This window comes from Ostrinia furnacalis, unplaced genomic scaffold (assembly GCF_004193835.3).
Source record: "Ostrinia furnacalis isolate ACB-3 unplaced genomic scaffold, ASM419383v2 OfSCF3837, whole genome shotgun sequence".
Classification (NCBI taxonomy): Eukaryota; Metazoa; Arthropoda; class Insecta; order Lepidoptera; family Crambidae; genus Ostrinia; species Ostrinia furnacalis.
In genome coordinates this window covers 322,588-346,180 of record NW_021134076.1, presented here as the reverse complement: position 1 = coordinate 346,180, position 23,593 = coordinate 322,588, and the positions used below count along the sequence as shown (strand labels likewise).

General features: G+C 35.3%; 1 protein-coding gene across 1 annotated transcript; it reads left to right on the top strand.

Annotated features, from left to right (window-relative positions):
- The first annotated feature begins 7,423 nt into the window (after nt 1-7,423).
- LOC114358292 (aldo-keto reductase AKR2E4) lies at nt 7,424-12,232 on the top strand. Its single transcript, XM_028312218.1, has 7 exons — nt 7,424-7,534; nt 7,787-7,870; nt 7,973-8,155; nt 8,632-8,748; nt 10,959-11,126; nt 11,242-11,445; nt 11,824-12,232. The coding sequence occupies exons 1-7, from the start codon at nt 7,526-7,528 to the stop codon at nt 12,076-12,078; spliced, it is 1,020 nt and encodes a 339-aa protein (XP_028168019.1). The 5' UTR covers nt 7,424-7,525; the 3' UTR covers nt 12,079-12,232.
- Nucleotides 12,233-23,593: the final 11,361 nt, after the last annotated feature.

The following is a 23,593-nucleotide window of genomic DNA, read 5'->3' as shown; positions in this document are numbered from 1 at the left end:
CTAAATCGATTCATCGTCCCCAACATGTTGCAAACTTAAAAAACTTTCAAGCGCCGCTTAACTTTGACAAAGTTAAAGTTGAGTTTAAAAGCTCAGTAAAATACCATTATTGAATCTCTGAGGGAAACTTGAGCATACAATTTCTTATTATATTATAACACACATTGAATCTTCGCCATTAAAGAAAAGGAGATTACTCGTACTACGTAATATTTGCAAAAAAGAAGTCAAAGGATTTTTCACTCACAAAGTTTTTTCAGTGCTTATAATCTTTTATTAGCACGCAACGTCTTCTGTCAGATGCATTACCTCATTACGTGCCCAGAAGCACTTAGTATCTGCCTACTTAATATAATAATGTTTACCTACTCTTACTTAGGCTGCCTACGACTTTCAAGGAATTAAGTTTAAGTTTCGCAAAAGTAGCGCGTGTGTAAACTCTTGCTAATGCTCGAACGTTAATCTGAACCGGCCCTTATAAGTCACACTTTCTGCCCAGCGGGAAGATTTATCTAAGTTGACCTAACCTTTTCAATGAAAACTCTATTATAGGATATCGATAAAACAGTATTTCATTTCAATAAAAGTTACGACTTCCGATTAACGATGGGTGCTAACCGAACGCCATTTCATAGTGAACTTAAAACAGATTAGTTTTCCCGGCACCTACATAACCCAGTCTAATGGACAGGGCACCATAAAATACTTATTGTTGTGGATTTTACGGTTGCTGTGATGGTTCCATTTTTATATTTCATTCCACGGTCTATGGGATACGTTAATTGAACTTTAACGGTCCAAGAAATGGGACATTATTGACTTTTGCAGGGCTCACATAGTAAGTAAGGGGGCAGACACACGACGTACCGACTCGATAACATGAATTTAATAAGTGAAAAAAGGATTTCACTCGGAATCCTTTGGCCACTGCTTTTGCCGGTTATTGACTCTGCTTTGAGGTCGTCGTAGCCTTTGTCTGCTTTGAGCTGTGTGCTGTGTTTTTGATGCCCGAAGGCAATATTAAACAAAAGTATCTTATCAGCAATAAAATGTACATTCAGAGGTAAGAGGAATGCGTCTCTGGGCTATTTGTATTTCTAATGTCGAAACATAGTCCCGATGTACCGTTTCAGTGCTCTGAATATTATGTTACATACGTCGAAATCAAAAAAGATACATTAATAAGGACGTCGCCATTAGACAAAATGGTGTCAATTTTCTAGGCCTTGTTAGCGAGATATTATTCAGGTTTATGTGCCACGGAATAAAGCATAACTTTACGTAACATATTTTGTTGTGTAGTGTAACTTTTGTGTGTAGTCCTACACGACTTTTTAATTGATAAAGCATACTACTCAGTTAGCGAATTCCTCCTGGATAGATCCATTTAAAAAGACATTATCCCAACTAATATTATAAATGCGAAAGTAACTCTGTCTGTCTGTCTGTCTGTCTGTTACGCTTTCCCGCTTAAACCTCGCAACCGATTTTGATGAAATTTGGCATAGAGATAGTTTGAGTCCCGGGAAAGAACATAGGATAGTTTTTATCCCGGTTTTTGAAACAGGGACGCGCGCGATAAAGTTTTTCTGTGACAGACAAAATTCCACGCGGGCGAAGCCGCGGGCGAAAAGCTAGTTCTACATGAATTGTTTGTTTGACCTTGTTATTATCAAATATACGTGACAAATTGACATAATATTAAATTCTATCTATTAAATTTGACACTGTTAATTATTATTGTGACATTTAATTTATTTGTATTATTTCTTAATTTCTTGAATCACGAAAAAAATATTATGTTGCATGCCGATATGGTATGATGTAGGTAGCTAAACAATATATTTTTATGTGACCTACACACAACAAACTACTGTATCATGTGTCCTGCTCCTTATTTTAAGGGTAAAGCCGCGCGTTGTAACGGGTAATTCGAACACTATTTGTCTTGGGCCCGGGACGCCCACTGATTGATTCACTGGTTCACTCACTGTATCTTTTCAGACCACACTATTTTTCGGTTTGTTTATGTATTAGTTTATTTGATAGAAATGGAAGATTTTGATTTGGGAGAAAACAATAGAATGATGCTAGAAACATAAATAAGTAGACGGTCTATACGATACAAGACCTTTCAGTGATAAAATCTTTTCAGCTAAAACGTAGATAAATTATATTATGGCAAAAAATGGAAGGAAAAAAATGGCTTCAGCTTCAACATTTTTATTATGAATTCAAGTTTACAGTGGTTCCATGATAAATGATAAGCAAAAAAATTGGTATCTAACTGCTTTAACCTACATATTTTTTAATTGAGAGCCTCCTCTTTTTCAAAGTAAAAACTACATTATAATAAACACATTTCCACTCCTTTGCGCTGTGCAATCGGGTAAAAGAAATAATCCTTATTAAATAAATGATAAAGTTATGTAAGTGAGGGGAGAGGGTAAATCATCCCCTTTTCAGTCTGCAAAAGGTTTAATTGGAAAATATTTACGCGCGTTGTTTCAAAGTAGGTAAATGTATGTTTTAATTGAACATTCCTTTCGAATCTCATGATAGAAATCTGTGAATACGTTTTTTTTTAATTCATTGCATCACAATTTTATAAAGCCATAGAAATGATCTGTTTTAATATCATATAGGTTTTATAAAATTGACAATCTTTTCAACGCTGAATATACCAACACCAATTTTTTTTCAAGAGCAGCTGAAAATGAAAATAATTTACTTATTTACTGCATCTTTTATGTCATTCTGGCTTCTAAGCTTGTGCAAATTATATTTCAGCAACCAAATAGGTAGCTACTTATGCATTGATTTTTCTTTTAACATTTTATTAAGACAAATAGGTATATACATAATCTCTTTTACATAATACTCAAACAAAATCGTGTATTCCCCATCACGTGCCCGTCAACTCAGTGCCTGAATATCTGTTATACGTGCGATAAACTTTAAAGGCGAACTTTTACACAGCGAAGAGCTCACGTCCCACCATCCCGACTACGTGGATTATGTTGTCACTGGAAAATTACACTTATAATACAAAGTTATTTGGAGAATCATATTTAAATGGACTGGTTCCCCACTACTTCAAAGAACCGTTTGATCTTTGAGCTTTTGCTATGTAAATAAATAAGTAACAGATTTAGAGAATGACAATTTTTTGTCATTCTCTAAATCTGTGTGTGACAACATAGGACATTATAAAGCTTTGAGCCTAATCATTTAACCAAGTATTTATTGTTAATACATTTTCTTTAGTTATAAAATGTGGGAAAACTCAAAATCACAAGTCAGTTAGGTTGTACTTTAAACTAGCTTTTTCTCGCGGTATCGCCCGCGTGAAATTCAGTTTTTCGCAGGGTGTGATAAATTGTAGGCTTTTAGGATGATAGCAATACTGTGAAGTTTCTTCAATTACTAGTTCGAACTCTACTTGTGCAGTTAATTAACATTGTTTTACACTGAAATTTCAACTTGAAACATAATTCAAACAATATGAGTAGGTAATAATTAAAGGCTACATTCGAATTAAAACTTTAAATGTAATGAAACCGGTTAATTTTGCAGCTATTTTCGCTTCCAGAACTTCACAAACACGATGTTTGCAGATAATCTCCTTGATCATATGTTAATTCGAAACTAATCCCTCGGGCGGGGCTTCGACTTTACTGGGACTTTACTAGAAGGATAATAACAGAAGTGTATTTAACGCCATAATTCTACGACAAAAAATAAATTTGTTTCTGAAATGTTAAAATTCTCACGTTTAACAGTCAATGACTTATGCTAAGGTCATTGACTTTGTTATCGTAATCATATGCAGCGGTAATTTTGGTAATTGATTTGGCTACCTAATTATGTAATTGTGTCTTAATCGAGGACAGGACCTATTGATATCGAGTTTTCTACACTGTTTAAGTTGCTCTGTATTACAAAATATAACATCATCTAAACATTATTAACACGTGGCTTTCCAACCCATTTGGTCAGGTGTGTTTATGCCTCCATTAAAATTGGCTTGGTAAATTTGAGAATGATGATGCTGAATGTTTGTCCAGCCATAAAAGTAGCAGATTATAATTGAAATTCATTTTTGCTAGCAAATGTGCAAGGTGTAGGTACCGTGTACATCTTCAATATTACATGAAATATTCATAAGTGCCGCAGACAACGCTGTAGGTTTGCTATTAATTTGGTGGTTTCTCGAATCCTTGCCTAAGTAATTAACATTTCCATATAATTATAATCAGAAGACATAGATTATACAATACAGTGGCACAATGTAGGAGGAGTAAGCCGTCTTGAGACTGACCAGGCTTAGTAGAGTAAAGACTTTCATTTCGTTTCAACCGAATTCCGTCCACTGCTGGACAAAGTCTTCCCCCACGGATTTTCACAACGACGGGTCAGGTCTACGCTGCCAGGATTCAAGTGCTTATCGCGACCTCCACCAGATCATCGGTCCACCGAGTAGGTCTGTCTACAATATGTTTTCTGTGCCGCTGTCGCCACTCGAGAACTTTTCTGCCTTAACTGCCATCAGATCTACAAGCTTGGACCTTGATGTATTTAAACTATTTGCACATTGTGCACTAAAGGCAAACATAAGTTCTTTGAAAATATCATAAAACCAGTTTTATGATACAGTTTCAAACGTAAAAAATTTCAATATCTACGAATTCACGTACGGCGATCTCATAAAACGGCAATGATCCGTGTAAGCAAACTTGTACACGCTGAAATCGAAAATTGATCACTAACAAGACTACGGGCTTCAATATTGCGAGCGATTTATCAACGGGGTGCGCGGCTGGATCACTAGAGACAGGCTTTTATCGCCAGTGTCACGCACACGAATAACTCCGAAATACTCCATACACAAAATTTGGCAATGCTGTGACCAAATTTTTTGCGAGTTCAGTATCAATAATATTGGATGTTAACTTGCCCTTCCCTTCTTAAGAGCTCCGAGCTCCAACGTCCCCCCCTCCTTCTAAAATCTAAGCTTGGCTTGAAAAATCTGGAAAAATTCACCATAATAGTGCTTTTTATGAACTTTCAAGAAAAACTATAACGATTAAGATTGATCAGTTACTTTAAGAGTAATAGTAGTTTATCTCATGTATTAGAAAATTTCATTTCTAATAAAAAAAACCTTGGAAGAAAACATTAAAAGTGACTTTTTCTGAAATATATTGTGGTAACGACGGACTACTACGGGACCCTACACTGCGCGTGCCACGACACGCACTTGGCAAATTTTTATTGTACGTGAATCATTTACGTGCATTAATATAGCAAACCATAATTCGTTTCATCACGACACGATTTCGTGGAAACATAACATTTATTATGTCGTGATGATACGTACATACACAGGTGAAAACTATAAATCGGAAAATGAAAAAATTTAACGTATTTTCAATGTAATGTACTTAATGCAGAGGCAGAAACAAAATGTATATTTTTGAAATGTTGCCAAGTTTTAAACAATTTTACAAAACATTTCTCATTATTGCAGTTTCAGTGTAAAATTATTGTCGGATTTAATTATTTCTATTGTAGTAATTATCTCAGCTTAACCAATGGGTTGAATAACAATATCATGATAGTTATTATAACTTGCTCATTATTTTATGTGTAAGTTATTAATCACCCATAAAATACCTATAGCCTATTATATTATCATCAGCAGTTGATTGTCAGTAGTACAGTAAAACCAAAGTGAATTATGGTGAATAATATTACAACCCAAAATTCGAAACATTATAGACAGATATGAAAACTGCTTGATTGATATCTAATTTTGCATTGAAATGTTCATCTTACGCCCGTATTCACAAACATTACTATAAGGCCTCACAGTGCGCGTAGACGCACAGGGTGACACACGAACACTGAGATCTATTCAACGCTGTGCGTTCGATTTGCTGCGTCACTTAAGCAAGCATCGTTTATGAATACGAGCGATAATATTTCAGCAAAGAACAACGTACGAATTCGATTCGATCCGACGATTATGTCTATCTTCGACTATTTCGATGGCCTTTTGATTGTTTATCGCAATAAAGACGTGTCAGTGCACCGCAAAATTGTCCTTCCCATGCAGAAACGGCGCAAACCGACATGGGCGAAATTTATGTACGGACGACGCAGTACTGGCCAAATTTTCGCTGTCGCTAGCCAAACTGTCCTGGCAGTAAGTGGATTAGCAGGCAGACGTTGACTGACGACCGACGACCGACGAATGTGCACTACAACTGTGGAACCATAGTCTTTGATAGGTTGTACATATTGTGACCATATGTATAGTGATATGCTCTTTGAACTGTGAGTATGGATTTGTAGATTCAAGAATGTCCCTTCTTTAAGGCTGGGTTGCACCATCTTACTTTAACTTCGACATACGTCAAAAATCTGTGAAACTCCACACAAAAAACACCGGATAACGTTATATTCACGGTTAAAGTTAGGTGGTGCCTCTCAGCTCAGCCTAAGGGTCTTTTCGTAGTCTTTTGGAATGTCTTTTAGTATTAGAATGAAATATCCAGATGCATTTTGAAGGGGTTTTCACTGATTGACTAATGCAATGATTGGCGAGGCAAAGATAATTTTAATGTCTGTTCATAGCTGTTAAACAATGAGTACATACTGTCACACAATAGTGACTACTTCGATAATAGTCTTGAGAATGTTTGTAATCGAAACAGCATTGTTAATTAATTCTGCACGACACAGAATATTAATAGATAGAAGTGTTTCTATTAGCTTAAACTTTACATAGTATGCAGTCACATTATTTCACAAAACTACTTTTCGTAATTAGCATGGTCTATCATAAGGTAGGTATTAAAGAACTAGTGTTGGGGACAGAGTTCATGCGTATTGTCCCATTGATCTTTAACCTAAAGATGAGTTGAATGTCAATGGCTGCGTTGCACCATCTAACTTTATTGAAAAACGTCAAAAATCTGTCAAACTTCATACAAAATACACCGGTCACGGTCAAATTTAGTTGGTGCAACTTAGCCATAGTGTTTAAATTGATGTGTCGTTACTTTATTCAAACCTGGAACCGCAACCTTGACATTAAATATTTAACCAGGTATTTATTAAGATAAGACGACAACAAATTAATATTACTTGGATTTCTTATCATACTCATACTTAATTGCACTAAGCTTTATTAGTAGGTTTATTAGTATCGTGAAAACAGTTGCTATATCTTACCAATTAATCTAGGAAAATAACAAAATCATTAATTTAGTATGTACATTTAAGGTGTAGGTACCTACTAGGTAAGATAAATACAATAAATTCAGAATCTTTCCTTTGATATCACCCGGGAGATGACTCTGCAAGTCTGCATATCTCTATCGATAGGTAAATAATAGATAACAAACCAGATACTCTCGGAGCGTCGTGTCTGTACTATTTATAGCTTAGTGTATGACCGGTCATAATATCTTACGTAAGAAGCAGTTCGCAAATTGCCGCCTACCAGAACGCACGCACTATGGCCAAGGTATGTGTTTGATATCATTTTAAATCAGCTTTCATAGCAGATAACTATTCTTTGAATCTTCAAGACATAAAGTTTTGATGACTAGAAGTTTGAAATGAACCATGTCGTCCAAACTTTAGTATGTAGATAATTAGAAAGATACTATTTATTCTTAAGATAATGTTTAATGCTTTTAATTACGTATCTAACCTACATCACATTCTTATGGAGTTTTGACATGAAAATATAATTAGTAATACTTTAATTTTCCAGGTTAACATTCCCAGTTTTAAACTCAACAATGGCAAGAACATTCCTGCTCTGGGCTATGGTACCTGGCTTGGACTTAATGATAAGGTATGTTTAGTATGTTTACATACATGATGTTCCAAAAAATATTATAGATAATTTTTTAATTTTGTAGTCTCAAATTCCTATATTTTCCTGTTTTCTTTCCAGATGGAATTCGATATGACGGACCTACCAAAACTAGTCGACACATTGTCTTACGCTATCGATATTGGCTATCGACACATCGATACAGCACACCTCTACCGAGTAGAACCTGAAGTTGGGGAAGTAATAAACAAGAAGATAAAAGAAGGTGTCGTCAAAAGAGAGGATTTGTTTGTAACTACCAAAGTAAGTGATATATTTATCAATGAGATTAAAACTACAATCAATGGCACTCCTAACTTGATAGTAAGTAGTAGGTACTTGAACCCACAATCAAAGCTGGCGTTGTATCGTAGATCGGTATCTATCTAAGCCTTAGAGCTATCGATACAACTGTACATGTTTGTTATAATTTCGTAACTGTCTGAAAAAAATTTTTTTTAAATAACCGATTTCAACCTCAAGTTCAACCAAAACGAGTCACTTAATTTGAATATGATTTAAATTTAATTTTACTTCCGAAGTAAAATAATATGACATACTCAAGTCTAACGCGGTCTGATTCGCCTTATCTATAATGAAATGAAGATAAACGAATGTTACCTATTTCAGAGATGGCGAAGTTTTTTAAAATGAGCATATTACTAATTTTTATGGAGTAAATAATATAAAGTTGTTTTATGTAATGTATGTATTACAAAGTATTTTATCAATAACTTCAGGTATGGCATCATTTCCACCGGGAGTCCGATGTGGAGGTGTCAGTGCGCGCGTCACTACGCCGAATGAATTTGGACTACTTGGACCTCGTCTTGATGCACTGGCCGATGTCTATCACCGTAAGTACTAAAATATTACAATACTTTTTTCTAATTATAATGACGAAAACGAGCGCCTACATTCTACAAGGTTATATCACAGAATACATAATAGTAGCAACAGAAATTGCACTCCTTTGTGTAGGATCAGATGCCGACATTTTAACGGTAATAATAATAATGCAAAATATCCAACGCACATGGTGCATTCGAAATCGCACCTTACTACTACGCTCACAAGAGCGCAAATTTTTTGTGTTCAGAATTGATCTACCTCGCAGTTCAAGCGTCAGGGTTGTATAAGCAAAGTAGAATAAATAATAACTTAATTTTAAGAAGCATTTATTGTATTTACGATTGGTAATCTTTAATCTAGTGGTGTTTGTATAATCGTACCATCTCTAAAGTACCTATCAATAAACTTCAGTGTTGCAATAATTCGAAATTGGACAAATAGTTTTAAAAGGTGTAGTGTCGGAAAATAGACACGGTGAAGTAAGTTAATGTTTATATTAGCTAAAATAATTTTTTTGCTACAGTTTTTTGTCATAAGTATTTCAAAATTATTTAAAAAGTGTAGTTTTTTTTAATTATTTAAATTAGTACAGTTAATTACTATTCCTAAATACGACGATTTTACATTAAAGAAGGATAACAGTGCTGTTGGAACAATAAACCTTGATTGTGACGATGATCGACCGAGCGTGTATAGAAATACGCGTGTGCTCACAGGCGCGTGGCGGCCCGGACTAATTTGCAACTTGAAGTTGTCGCGCGCTGTAGGTAATTATCTCGGCCGGCATAGGCGAGTGACGGAGGCCTGGTTATATTTTTAATATGACGGACTGAGTCTTCACCTCACTTCCTCGATGGACCGACGACCACAAGAAGGATAGCTGTGGTAGGGGCTGGATGAGACAATGGCAGATTTTGCTTTGGTGGCGTTTCGTTACGTCCATCAACTGACTGATGCTACTCGTATTGGCTAAAATGATGAGCTTGGATTTGTCCGGCGAATTGAGGCAACTTCGTTACCTACGTGTTTTACATACCCGTAGGTATTTTCATCTGTCTACCGCTACTGCTCATGCCAATATCTCCATATGAGTCAGAAGTAAAGATAGATCCGAAAATATGCAATCGAGCGTTAAAGAGTAGTTCTGAAACTGCGGTACCTGGAGCTAACAAAAAATGGGTCCTCTTCTCATACCGGCATTTAAGTTTTTAATCAAGTTCTTATGAACTTACGATGTTTATCCGTTCCATTTATGTTGTAACATAATAATTTTTTGGTTTTGTTACAAGGTGAGTAATTTGGGTATGTTATAAATTAAGCAACAAAAAATTTCCTTTAATAAATAATGATGAGGGAAAAATGCGAATGATGTTAATGAGGTTTCATTAAAATTACGTTTGACAAGACAAGCTTTTTTGACGAACAAGGAAAAAACCAAATTAACTTCCATTCACACATCAACTTGACTGTATTCAGTGGAGTACCTATGTAATGAAGACAGTATTATAGTTATAAATTCAAACAAAAACAAAATGCACATCTCATAAATAATCCATTTTACGCGTTTGTAGTGAAATTTTCTGGTAAAATTCCTTCATTCTTCAAATGACAATTGTGTGGAATAAAATCAAAGAATTTAGAGCTGCAAATGCAATGGCTTTTTCGTTCCAAATTTATTCATTACTAGCTTTCCGCCCGCGGCTTCGCCCGCGTGGAATTTTGTCTGTCACAGAAAAACTTTATCGCGCGCGTCCCTGTTTCAAAAACCGGGATAAAAACTATCCTATGTTCTTTCCCGGGACTCAAACTATCTCTATGCCAAATTTCATCAAAATCGGTTGCGAGGTTTAAGCGGGAAAGCGTAACAGACAGACAGACAGACAGAGTTACTTTCGCATTTATAATATTAGTTGGGATTGGACGCGGAATCCTGTAATTTAGGAACGCTACGTTACGTTGAACTGAATTGAAGTTTATAATAGTGGTTAAATGCTGGAAAGCTGTGCATCTATGTAAATAATAAAGTACTGGAGTGTGCCCGCATAATCATTATTAGCATTGTAGTTTCCTGAAATATGAAAACCTGAAGTACTTTTGTCTGTCTAGCATTATACAGCGGCACTATGAAATTGGGATTTTAAATATAAGATTTTAGATTTTTTTAAATTTGACGTAGATTTATTTTGTACTCCTAATATTTGCTTTTTTTCAACAGGAGGATGGTGTAGATGAAAAGATTGACTATCTTGAAACCTGGCGAGGATTTGAGGCTGTACTAGAAAAAGGTTTGGCGAAGGCTATTGGGGTGTCAAACTTCAATGTGGACCAGCTGAAGAGAGTTCTTGCAAACTGTAAAGTACCGCCAGCGTGTAACCAAATCGAAGTAAGAAACTTTCCTTTGACACTGCGAATTGATACTGTTATTATCTTATTAATTTACATAAGGTTCTCGTTTCCTTGTAACATATCCTCTTGTAGCAACAATTATTTGTTTCTAGGTCAACCTCAATCTTGGCCTAAAAGATCTAGTAGGGTTCTGTCAAGCCCACAACATAATAGTCGTGGCTTATTCACCTTTCGGCACCATGGTACCTAGCCGATCCACACCAAATAGTCCTGAGCCGAAACTGAACAACCCTACAATGGTGGCCATAGCCAATAAACATGGGAAGACAGTGACGCAAGTAACCCTAAGATATTTGGTAAGTCTTCAATTAAACTGGAATTTCATCAAAATGTAATTACCTACTTGTCAAAAGTCTGATTTCAATTGCAGAGCAGCAAATTATGTGAAGGGGAATGCTAATGCAATTCATTTAAGCCACTTGAGAACGTTAATTTTGATGACTAGTATTTTAAAACAGGTGTATCGTACTATTTTACACATTTGCAAGGTCACACACAATACACAACATCTTACATACTATTGTTGTAGCTGTTCCTACCATGTTTTGGAAAATAAACGTTTTAACTGGTGCTTACGATGAAATTCACAAGTTTAAATAAAATCACACAATATGTTTCCTGCAGATATTTATCAGTCAACTACTTTTTTGTGAAATTTTGATGTCATTTTTCAGTACCAACGAGGAATCATTAGCATCCCAAAAACGGTGACAAAGAGCAGAGTGGTGGAAAACGCTTCTATTTTCGACTTCGTTCTTGACGAGAATGACGTCAAAACGATTGCCGAATTCGACAATGGCTTCCGAACAGTGCGACCAGTCTTCTGGCAAGACTACACCAATTACCCGTTTGAAAAAATTGACGCGAAAGTGGAAATACCCAAGGCACTGCTCAAATGGAAAAATGGCTACAAGTTAAACATCGACTGAAGTTCCTGCCAATTAGTATGAAACTGGAAGGGAAAATCAAATGTGTCCCAGTTACTCTCTATTAAATACAATGTTATTTATTTTGCTTGAGGATAATATTTGCTGAAATAATCAATTTAGTAAATAATTACAGACAATATAACAATAGCACACAGACTGTTGTTTCGCTATTTTCCTAGAATGATCCCACGCTGTTACTAAGAAAATATCTAATATCCGTAATAGCCTTTTTCAAACTTATAATACCTACCGACCTTATTAATGTTTTCTGGAAAAGAAAAGCGATTATCTAAACAACAACAAGTTTGAAGGTAACGTTAATTGGATTTCACGAATAAATTAGCAGGCTAGAAATGTCAGTTAATTTAGGTACTTACAGACAAGACAGCATAAGCTAAAGCTTGTGGAATTTTATGTCATTGTAATAAATTGAGTCTAAATTGCAACAGCAATAGGGATGATAACTGGGTAATGAAATCGAAATTCTATTTAGTCCGTCAGACAGATAATTGGAAAATATTCGACTCATATTTTTAATTTTTTCCATAATCGAATAATTACAGTATTAAATTGAGTTGAAATGTCGCGTTACGTCACTTTTGAGTAAAAATTCTACTCAAGCGTGACGTATCGCGCCATTTCAACTCGATGTAGCATTGTTATTATTTAATTATGAAAGAAAATAAAAAATATGAGTCTAATATTTTCTAATTATCTGTCTGACGGACAAATAATTGAATTTTTTTCATCTAGCCTAATAGTCTGATGTCCTTTTGATTGTACTACTCGTACTAAGAGAATTGTGTACGTAGGTAATTCTAGTCATTATTCTGCTCTCTAGTTTCTAGCTTCAAACGTCGAGCTAATCCCGAATGCCTGACTAACCCGTTCTATTTTAACTGAACTGACAGTTATACGCAAAGCTGGAGAAACGAGGAACGCAGTCACAAGTGGCACTGTGTGGAACGAATTCCAGTAATGTATGTGCAACAGGATATTCGCTTTATTGTAACAGCAATCTGCGGAAGAAACGTGTCGTTTCTCTTTGAATCTATGGACAATGTTTCTTAACAAAGAACTTGAAAGTGAACGATAGTCCTGTTTTGACTAACATTCTGTGAAAATTATTAGATCAAAAACAGTCTGCTGAACAATTAGGTTTCGAGATAAATGTTTATCTAGGGCCCAAAATGATCCAATTTAACTTGGCATTTAGTCCACCAATAAGTACTTCAACAAAAGTGAGTGTACGCTTTGACTATGCTCGTCTTGTTTTGTTTAACACCGAATGGACTGACTCTTTGTTGAATGACATTTGAAGGGACGATATTATAGATGGACACAGCTTGAGATTGTTTAAAGCCTGGGTAGCCTTGGGTCATTGGACAAAATTCTACGTGCTCACGGACCAGGCTTTAGAAGATTATCTATTGACTCGTGTTTGAAGACTAAAATAATTGTACTTATGAGTTGGAAGATCCGGGCACACTGCCATAGGCGTAAATTTACTCCTTTCCTTACTTAGCCATTTCTTGCAGATAATGGCATTAGGTTATGGATATGAAAAATAATGTAACTTTTAAATGTTGAAAGAATTATATTAATGAATAAATATTATTACTCGTAGTACATCCGAACTTTTTTAATGTTATGTAATAAATACGATTTTATCGCAATAAAAGCAAATTAGAAAAATCTTACAGAAAGAAAATATTTTATGATTACTTTTTTCGTTCAATGTTTGTTCGTAATCTAATAAGAGGTACTCAGAAGATGAATAGAATTGTTACAATTTTATTTCCAGTACTATGAAGGACATCTTTCTTAAGATGTTAACGGTTCGGTGGCTTTCTGATAACGGGGTTACCAAATCACAAGCAATAAAGAGTCACGTGTAGAGGAAGATATAAGAAATTGTTTCTGAGGCTTGATGAATTTTGGAAAGAACCTACATATTTGCTGTGAAAACTATTTATCGATACCTAGTTTGTCTTCCACAAATAGGATAAAGTATTCAGTTCGTGAAAAAGTCAGAATATTGTATTTTAGTAATGTTATGAGTATTTGTGCCATTTTTCATTGTACATAATCCATTTCTATCCTCTTTCTTACTAAAATAAAGTTAAGCGCATGTTAAACACTACTTTAAAATGCAATTTTTATGGTAAACGTCACTTTGGAGTGTAACTTTTCCTAGAAAAGGGGTTAGTGTCGTTTCAAAAGAAACAAAAATAGATGCTTCCTCTGGTGTTTCCCAGGAAGCTTTTTTAATTTGCCTCGTGAAGACGTTGAGAGTTTCAGACCGCAGACTTAAGGTAGTAAACCACTCTGCATGTTCACGGAACGGGATCTGCCGAGTAGACTCTGCATAGTATTTCTCATAAACGGATCTGTCTATTAAAGTAAGGTAAGCATTATGTTCACAGTTCCAGCTACCATTTCCATTTTTACTCCAGAGTATGGGTACTTACGACACATTCAATTGTGGATTGATCAAGTGATATGATTAACATTTCACTTGATCAATCCACAGTTTATGTAAGTAAGTATGTCCGACTTGAATATCGGACCCAGTAAGTACACCAGGAATAAGAGAAACCCATCAAAAACAATACTTGTCAAAAAAACCAAGTCTCGCAACTCAGTTGTTCTACGGTAAAAAGTTGTGAGATCCATGTAATACCAAGTCCAGGCCAGGAAATCTTTAACGTTTTACATAAATTATTGACTTGGCCATCGCACTAAATAATTTAATTTACACGTGTTTTCATGCGATGGCCAAGTCAATATATTTATGTAAAACGTTAAAGATTTCCTGGCCTGGACTTGGTATTACATGGATCTCACAACTTTTTACCGTAGAACAACTGAGTTGCGAGACTTGGTTTTTTTGACAAGTATTGTTTTTGATGGGATCTCATTTCTTTTTGTATTTTGTAGACAGCAGTTATGTATCTAGAAAACTGGACCGAAATTGAAAAATTTTACTCGACTTGGCGGTTGCACTACCGTGCCCCCAAATCTCATTTCTTTTTGTATTTTGTAGACAGCAGTTATGTATCTAGAAAACTGGACCGAAATTGAAAAATTTTACTCGACTTGGCGGTTGCACTACCGTGCCCCCAAATATTTTAGTTTTTCCTTGATTCATACACCAAACACTACTTATATTCCAAATTTGAAGCTTCTAGGTCTGCTAGAAGTGCCTTAGAGTTTTGATGATCGGTGAGTCAGTGAGTGAGTCAGTGAGTCAGTGAGTCAGTCAGTGAGTGACAAAATTAAGTAACTTTGACCCGTTATAATTCTTAAACTACTGGTTCAAATTGAATGAAATTTTAAATATACCGTGTCTTTACAATGCCTGCATAGCTAATGAAAATTCAGCCTTCTAGTTTTATCCACAACGAAGTTACAGGCGGTCGAAAATGGCCTGAATTGCTTCGAGAAAAGGATGGTACGGCCGTGCCGCTTTTTTGCTCGACTTGGTGGGGGCACTGCCGTGCCCCCAGATCCCAAACTACTAATTTGAAAGTGAATCACAAAAACTTAATGAGTTCCTAAATAATAATAAGCGTAAATCATGGAGCACTTAAATTGCAGGCTGTCTATTTCACCGTTTCGACCAAAACCCTGCAGCCATCTTCAGAATTAAAAGTGTCGTCTCGTTTGCCAAATGAATTCATTTCAGTTACATCAAGCAAATCTGGGAAACCGGTATAATTAAACCGGTTCAGTAATTTTTTGGTCTGAGCCTTTGGATTTTTTCTTGAGAAATGAGTCTCCATATTAACTGGACGTGGTAACTAGCAAGCCCCTAGTATATTTATTAATGTGACACTGCAGCACTGGTGCGAAAAGTAGGAAAACATGTTGTATTGGACAGACCTTAGTTTTTGCGTGTGATATAAACCAGTAATTTAGTTACTGAACGAAGTTTTTCATGTTCGCTCCGAACAAAAATATTATGGGATACCGGTTACGAATTTTCCAACCGGTTTCGTGACCGGTTCCGTGCCTTGACATCAAGCTTAGCGGTGTAGACGTGGCGGTCCATTAACTGCGCACTAGTCAGATAGTAATAATTAACTCAGGGCAATCTCCTTCGGAATGAAATAAGCACTGCCCGGGCAAACATTTCAGATGTATTTGGCTTAATATTTAGGACTTCTTCGTGCCACTGGGGAGGTTGAAGGGATAGTCTGGAAGGATTACTGTGAGTGATAATATATCACTCACCACTTGCTGAGCTTGACTATGGTGAAAGATTTATTTTTATTTACTTAGAGTGAGATGTACCTGAAACAGGTTTTAAAGTAATGTAATTTACATTTTTCTTCAGGAAAGTAACTTTCATTGGTTTTTTTTCTGATCACTGGAAAAGAGTCAATGGCAATAATTTAAATGGTTTGCACATTTTTTTTATTTTCAGTCTTATTTTATTTTGTGATAAAAGAAAGACATTAATGTTTATTTTATTTTATTTTATTTATTTGGAATAACAACAGCCGATACATATAATCAAATTATATTATGAAGACCACGTTATTATCATGCAAATGACATTGTAGCGTTCCTAAATGTCTATCTTAATAAATTGAATAAATCGTAACTGACACTTACTACCTAAAGTTTGGAAAATCTGTCACTTAACACGAAGTCCTCAATTGAATTAATGGTCCAATTTCGCTGTATAATTCGAAAATTACGTGTCTTGGCGTTAAACAAGTTAGGCAGGCATTCGGACATAACAAATTGTTTCGCACTTATTTCTTGTTAATACGTATCTAATCAAATTCAAATTTTTCATTCCAATTATATGTATATTTGGAAAGACTTCAGGTCACCAAATAGCTAGATATACTACTTTGGAAAAAAGTATCGATTAGTTCGTAAATCGAAGCGTCCATCCACTTTATTTGATAATTTTGGTTAAATAAGTGATTAGTGACTTCGGTTTAGGTATGCAATATTCATTATTATACATACTATGGTTTAGGTAAGGCAAGTACATTCATTCTAGGAATTTAAATAATTGTAGTCATCAACTTTTTTCTAAAATTGTGTTTTTTATTTATAAAAAGATTGTTCTAAATAAAAGTGATATAAAGTTTTTGTAGTGATATCAGTGTTGTTAGTGAGTTTAGGTTTGGAAAGGACTTAGGGGTCAAAAAGATACCAAGTTAGAGCCTCGGTCGACCCAAACTTTTTTTTCTCATTAGTTTGTATCTAAGATACGAAGACTGAAAAAAAAACCAATACCATATCAATATAAGAATTTTTCAAGTTTCAGATAAATATTTTTGCACAGCGTTATTTTAATCAAAGGCGAAAATCGCGTAAACTTCTCTGATGAAAAAAAGTGTTTATAAGTATTCATATTTTTGATTAAGGAAATTTGAATTTTGCCGAACAACAATATTTATCGTGGCTTTTTCAAATAGGTAAATTCTAAGTATTTAGTTAGTCTCTTAGCTTATTTAAGTAATAGCCCTGTGGTTTTTACAGGTGAAATGGTTAATCAATTTATAAACAAAGCACATAAATGAATGATTATAAAACTTTCTACGGAACCCGACTCTTTGATATCAAGAAGCACTTTGACAGCGAACAACTTTTTTGTAAAACTTTTCCGAAATCCTTTCCAGTCGGTTGGTTATTAATTTTCTCCGAATTCTTGTGAAAGATAAAAGCTAATTTGGGCATAATACAGTCTGAAGTATTTGCCAAGATTAATGGTAATAGACAGTTCGACTTATTGAAAAACAGTTCGGTACGGCTATCAGAAAATAGCGTCCAATTTTCAACGTTATTTCAGCTTTTAAACATAACTTTAATCAACTTTGAAACCGTGCCGTTATATGATTTTTTGTTTAACGAATTAGTCGGCGAGTTTATTTTAGAATCTACTTCTTTACTGATTGCTAAATCCTGACTGTTTTAATCAGTGAGTGACCACCGTTGACTCAGTCAAGCTGATATTGATAAGTAGGGTAATTCCATGAAGCTACAGATAAAAATGGAGGGCAAAGTTGGGAACAAAACTTGAGTCAAATACCTACTTATATCTATCTCGCTCTCTGTGGCCCTACCTCTCTTTTTAGTGTGAACTGTAGTATTGCTATCTTCTTATTTAAATCTCCTTGTAACTTCTTCGAAATAGCCAATTCACTAACCAAATAAGAAGTTAAATAAATAAATAATTACTATTTGAAACTTAGATTACCTAGTTAAATAACTTAATTATACTTAAACCAATGCATTCTAGGGGAGACCTAGGAGAGTTGTAACAGAGGAGAGTTGAGACATTGACGATTTTTTGGAACTTATTAACTATCAACGAGCTCGCAACAGCACGTATTTGTTAGCTCGAGATTTGTACTAAAAAGCGCGCACTGGTACGAGCTCGCTAGTAATTAATAAGTTCCAAAAAATCGTCAATGTCTTAACCCTCCCCTGTCACAACTCTCCTCTGTCTCCCCTACTCGTAGCAAATGTTGATGTTATCAAATAATTACACAAATTGATTAGCTATTTCAGGTCAATCGATCCTTTGGCAGATTTATTATCTCGAAGAGATATTACTTATTGTTTAAAATGATAATGACCTAGTACCGACCCTTATAATGTGTAATGCTAAGTAAAGGTTTTTGACAACTTTTGCAACACCGCCTTCTCTAGGAACTTGTCTAGATATCTAGTAAGTTGAAAAAGTTAAAGAAAACTGTGTGTCAAGTATCAAAAAAGTTACAGCAAAATATTATTGCCAAGTATGCACATAGCCTTACTTCTGATCCGGGCTTGACAGGTTTGACAACCCTGTCAAGGTCTCGACAAGTGGTTTTTGTGCGAATTACTTAATTTGATAATAAACAAGCGTGTGAGACAATGTTGTAGTGACTAGAATACTCGAGAACTTTAAGTTTTGTTCTTTTTTAGTTTCTAGAATAAAAGTTATTTTCTCGTTTGCAACTTAACAACCTATTTTTCACAGCTTTTTCTCTATTCTCTAAAGCTTGCTTTACTATTTATTTCAACAAGACAAAAATACTATTTAAACTAAAGGAAAGGCCAGAGAGGTGCGTAAAAATAACGAAATTATTTCCATTCATGAAAAATGTGCGTAACTATTCATGTACGATAGCACATATTTTAGAACCACACGCCAAGTTGACGAATGTGGTCCCAAAATACATAATCCTAAACTGTTTCACACATTTTACCAGCAAGATACGTAAACTGCAATGTTGGGCTTGGGACACACTGTGAGGTTTTTTCTCACCCGTTTCTTCCTCGTGTAAAATGTTCATTTTTCAATTTTTCGTAGTTCATTCGTATTTTTCAGACAAATCATACATTGCTGGAAAAGGGATTTCTTCGTATTTTTTAATTTTCATTTAATTTTATAGCACAAAATAATTGTCATTTACTAAGGTCTATCGACACCAAATTTGTTAAAAACAACATCATTATGTAGGAAAAATCTATACTTCTAATGATACCTAAATGAAATTTAATCTTTACTTAAACGTATAAGTTAACTAGAGCATTTCTTTTTTAATTTCATTTATTTAGAAATCAAAACCGATTAAGTACATACATTAAAGAATTTCTCGTTGCATAAGAATACAACATGGGAGTTAGTTTTACGTGTTGCACTGACTGTTCCCTCACGTACACACGTGTGTCCATAGCTCTACACAGCTTCTAATTAATTTATAGATAAAGTGTAATTTGTGCGTTAATTTGGCCGCTAACGGCGCCACGTGCGCGATCGGTTCCTGTCACTTGATTGGGAGCGGCAGTGAGCGATGCGTATGCGCATACCTCATAGACGTATATAGCTTACTAGCGGCCGCCCGCGACTTCGTACGCGTGGATCCCGTTTTACCCCCTTAGGGGTTGTTTCGTAAAATAGCTACTTAGCGGATGTCTACACCCTTTAAGGAACTCACCTGCCAAACAAGTTTGTAGGTGTTAAAGTTTCTGAGATTTCATGATGAGTGAGTCAGTCAATGAGTGACCTTTCGCTTTTATTAGATACCTACAGATGAAAAAGCTTCACAGAAGGCTGAAGTAGGTAAAGCTTTTGTATTTGTTGCAATGCTTATTTTGTATTAAGTAGTTGTAACTGTATTACTTTTTACAGTGCGAGGCGCGAGCCATAAAAAGCTCATCTTGGCAAAATTTTAAATGTACATGGCAAAATTTTGGTGGGATTACTGTTCGTAGAACATTAATCAGTTTTATTGTTGACATTAACTTTAATAACTACTCGTATGTACCCATATAAATCATGTTTTTCTTATTAAACTCATCAGCTTAGGTACATACCGTGAAATGAGTCCCCCTAACAAGTTAATTCATACTGTTCAAACTATGAATAAAAAAGTGTAAATTAAAACTTACATGGTTTATTTATGCACCGCTATACTGAGACCTTAATTTCACACTTCATTTATCTCACATTTTGTGTTGATCATCAAGATAGAGCGAGTTTTTCGCATAATCTGGCTAGTTCATCTCTTGATAGAGCCTGGTGTAGTCATAAAATTATTGAAGGTGCCAATATCCTGCATAAAAGGATACGTTTCTTATAACACTGCCTATTAATGATTTTTGAATGAATCCTTTAAGAAAATATCACCTATTTATTAATAAACTTCAGGTAATGAAAAAAAAATTTACTACGAATTTTGCTACCGCGATTTATCTATGAGCAGTGCCATCTCTTACAAATATTGAAAAACTGCCTTTGTGGTCTAAGTTAATTGCAAATTGCAACTACAGTGTCTCAAGATTGAAGACTAAAGTTTTCAGTAACAAATAGATCTTCAAGCGTTAGAATGTAAACGAATTTTAACACACTATGGTGTTTGTTAATTTATAATTATAAATAGACGACAGCCAAACGCAAGTTGTCGAATGACTGATTGACGGCTGATGACGGGCGTGAAATCACTTTAAAATGTTTACAACAAGACAAGTATTTATAGAAAATCATTTAGATGGAACTAAAATTAATCTAAGATCGTACTATTCTGTGGATGCTGGCCGCCATAAATGCTTCTTATTGGAAATTAGTAAAGAAAACTGCTTTAAGAATGGAATCTTCCTTTTGTTTTCAACAGTAGGCTTGTGTACTAGTACTATTAGAAAGCATAGAGTGTACTAAATTTGAATACCAGACTAGTTCACTTGACCGATTGACTAGTTGGGAGCGATTCCGTACAATGTCCGAGTAAGAACAAGCTCAAATCAGCAGCCATTTTGTTGCCAGGCTAGCTAGTTAGTTTAGATAGATTTTGGATTGTGAAGCTTTTATTTTTCAAATGAAAAAAAAAACACTTATTCGAAATAGCACTTCACTTCCTGATGATGCAGAGGCATTTTTGATAAAATACCTCGCTATCAACCTTTTTGCACCACGGTATTGTATCAGCAGAGTTATAGCTCATCGTGGGAACATCTAGCATGTCTACAATAATATACACAGTATCCAGTAGACTCAGTTCCCCGAGATACAGTCATTTTAGTGTTAGCGCCTGTGAACGTTAGCTGTTCGAATCGTAAGGGTGAAATGTGGACTAGAATAGAGTTCTAAATATTTCTTGGTACCCTAATCTAGGCACGGTTTGTTCGTCGGTGTTTTGTGGCTAGGTTTAAAATCGGAAATCTACAGAAGCCTCGTGTAAAAAAGTGCGCACACACAGATAAATTTCAGCACCAAACATTGTTACTAAGTGATATCGTGTTAAAAAGTAGGTAAAAAGTATTTTATTTGCCAAAAGATTTACAAACAGTAAGTCTAAGTGGCTGCTGCACTAAGCTGTGCTTGTATCGCGGGTTTGGGGTAAATTATCTTGTAGTAGAGACTAAATGACCTGATGATGATTATAATTTATAAGTACACACTTCATTTATCTTATCACTCGATTACAAAATTGGAAGAAATTAATGTGGTCTTATTTCATATAACTACATTATGGCTCCGTTCCTAATCTAACTGTTCATCAGGCATAAATCTAGCCGGCGAATAACTTGCATGCGAGTGAAAAAGTTGCAAAACTCACCGTGATTAATGCTGTGGTAAACACCGTCTATTGTAACGTATGATGTTACGTTATATTATTGAACTATATTACACTTTGCTTGTTTGAGTGCTTTCTTTGTAAATGGCCGCTGCTTTTATTGTGTGGTATTTAGAATTTTTGCTATTTCAGATTTTAGAAAATCGTGTAAACTGGGATCTAAATATTAGTAGTAGGCGGTCGAATTGAGATAAAGTTGGATTTGAATGCTATTTTTTGTAAAATTAAATTATTATCTTTGCTACATTTTTCGTCTAACTGAGATAGTCCCAGGATCAGGCTTCATAGTTTCTATTTCAAGAAGTAGGTTCAGCAGTTCATTGACGTGTAAGTATTTGAATCTTAACATATTAATATCACCTCTGCACCCTCTAGTTCATTAGTTTCCAGAGTGGGGGGTGCGCCCCCCAGGGGAGGCGCAAAGACCTTTAAAGGGGGGTGTGGGCCATCTGTGTCTGGCCAAAAAACCTGCGACCGCTAAGAGAATGCATTCGATGCGATACGACTAATCAATAATCTTGACTGGAGGAGGGGGGGGCGCGGAATTTTTTGTATGGTCAAAAGGGGGCGCGTCTCAAATAAGTTTGGGAACCAATGCTCTAGTTACTTATAGTTTTAGTATATTTGAGTCTGTAAATAATGGTTTTTAACAGGTTAACAGTTCCACGACAGTGAATAAGCTGTAACCATGATGTATAATGCCGGTTAGATACTCAATAATTACCCAGAAGCTTTATCTTTATTGACAGCTCTATCGCAGGAAGGCAGTGGCGGTAGACAGAGGTTCGTAATAGCAAAATATTATTATTCGACAGCCGGGTTGGCGACTACCCGCATTAGTATGTGGGAAGCGCTTTAGACGAAATAACGATGGCGATATCACTGCCGTGAATTGATAATGTCAAAGCTTTAAGGCTGTAGGGCTGTCGGCGACGACTTTTATATTTATAACTTCCGGAGTTCGTTCTGAGAGATTTTGGGCTGACCAAGCGGTGCTTTTTAAAAGCACTACATTACCAATGTTATTGACATTTGCGGGGTTTGTAATAAAATTGGAATTCAAAATCTTCAAAAATTTAATTACAAGTAATCCCCAGGTCCAGTTCTCAGGTAGAGCGCTCAAAGTTATAAAGATTTTAAAGTGAATTATAAAGTGACTCCCAACTTCATTGGTTCATCCTTCGCTTGGTTTGTTCCTAGACAACTGCCTTTGATATGCTAATACTAATAAATGGATTAGTAAATAGTATCAAATCACAATAATTGCATCATACATTGGTAAAAAGTTTATAAACATTTGTTTGTATAATGTCACATTACCTTCACTAGGTAAATAACGAATACAATAAAATATTATTGAAATCTATTGGAAAGTGTTGGTCAGCCCTGTGAACCTGCACGTCTTGGCATTTACTTCCTAAACCGGA

Coding starts and splice junctions, on each gene's coding strand:
- LOC114358292 (XM_028312218.1), top strand. Junction 8,749..10,958: donor ACTGGCCGATGTCTATCACC/GTAAGTACTAAA, acceptor TTTTTTCAACAG/GAGGATGGTGTAGATGAAAA. Junction 11,446..11,823: donor AAGTAACCCTAAGATATTTG/GTAAGTCTTCAA, acceptor GTCATTTTTCAG/TACCAACGAGGAATCATTAG.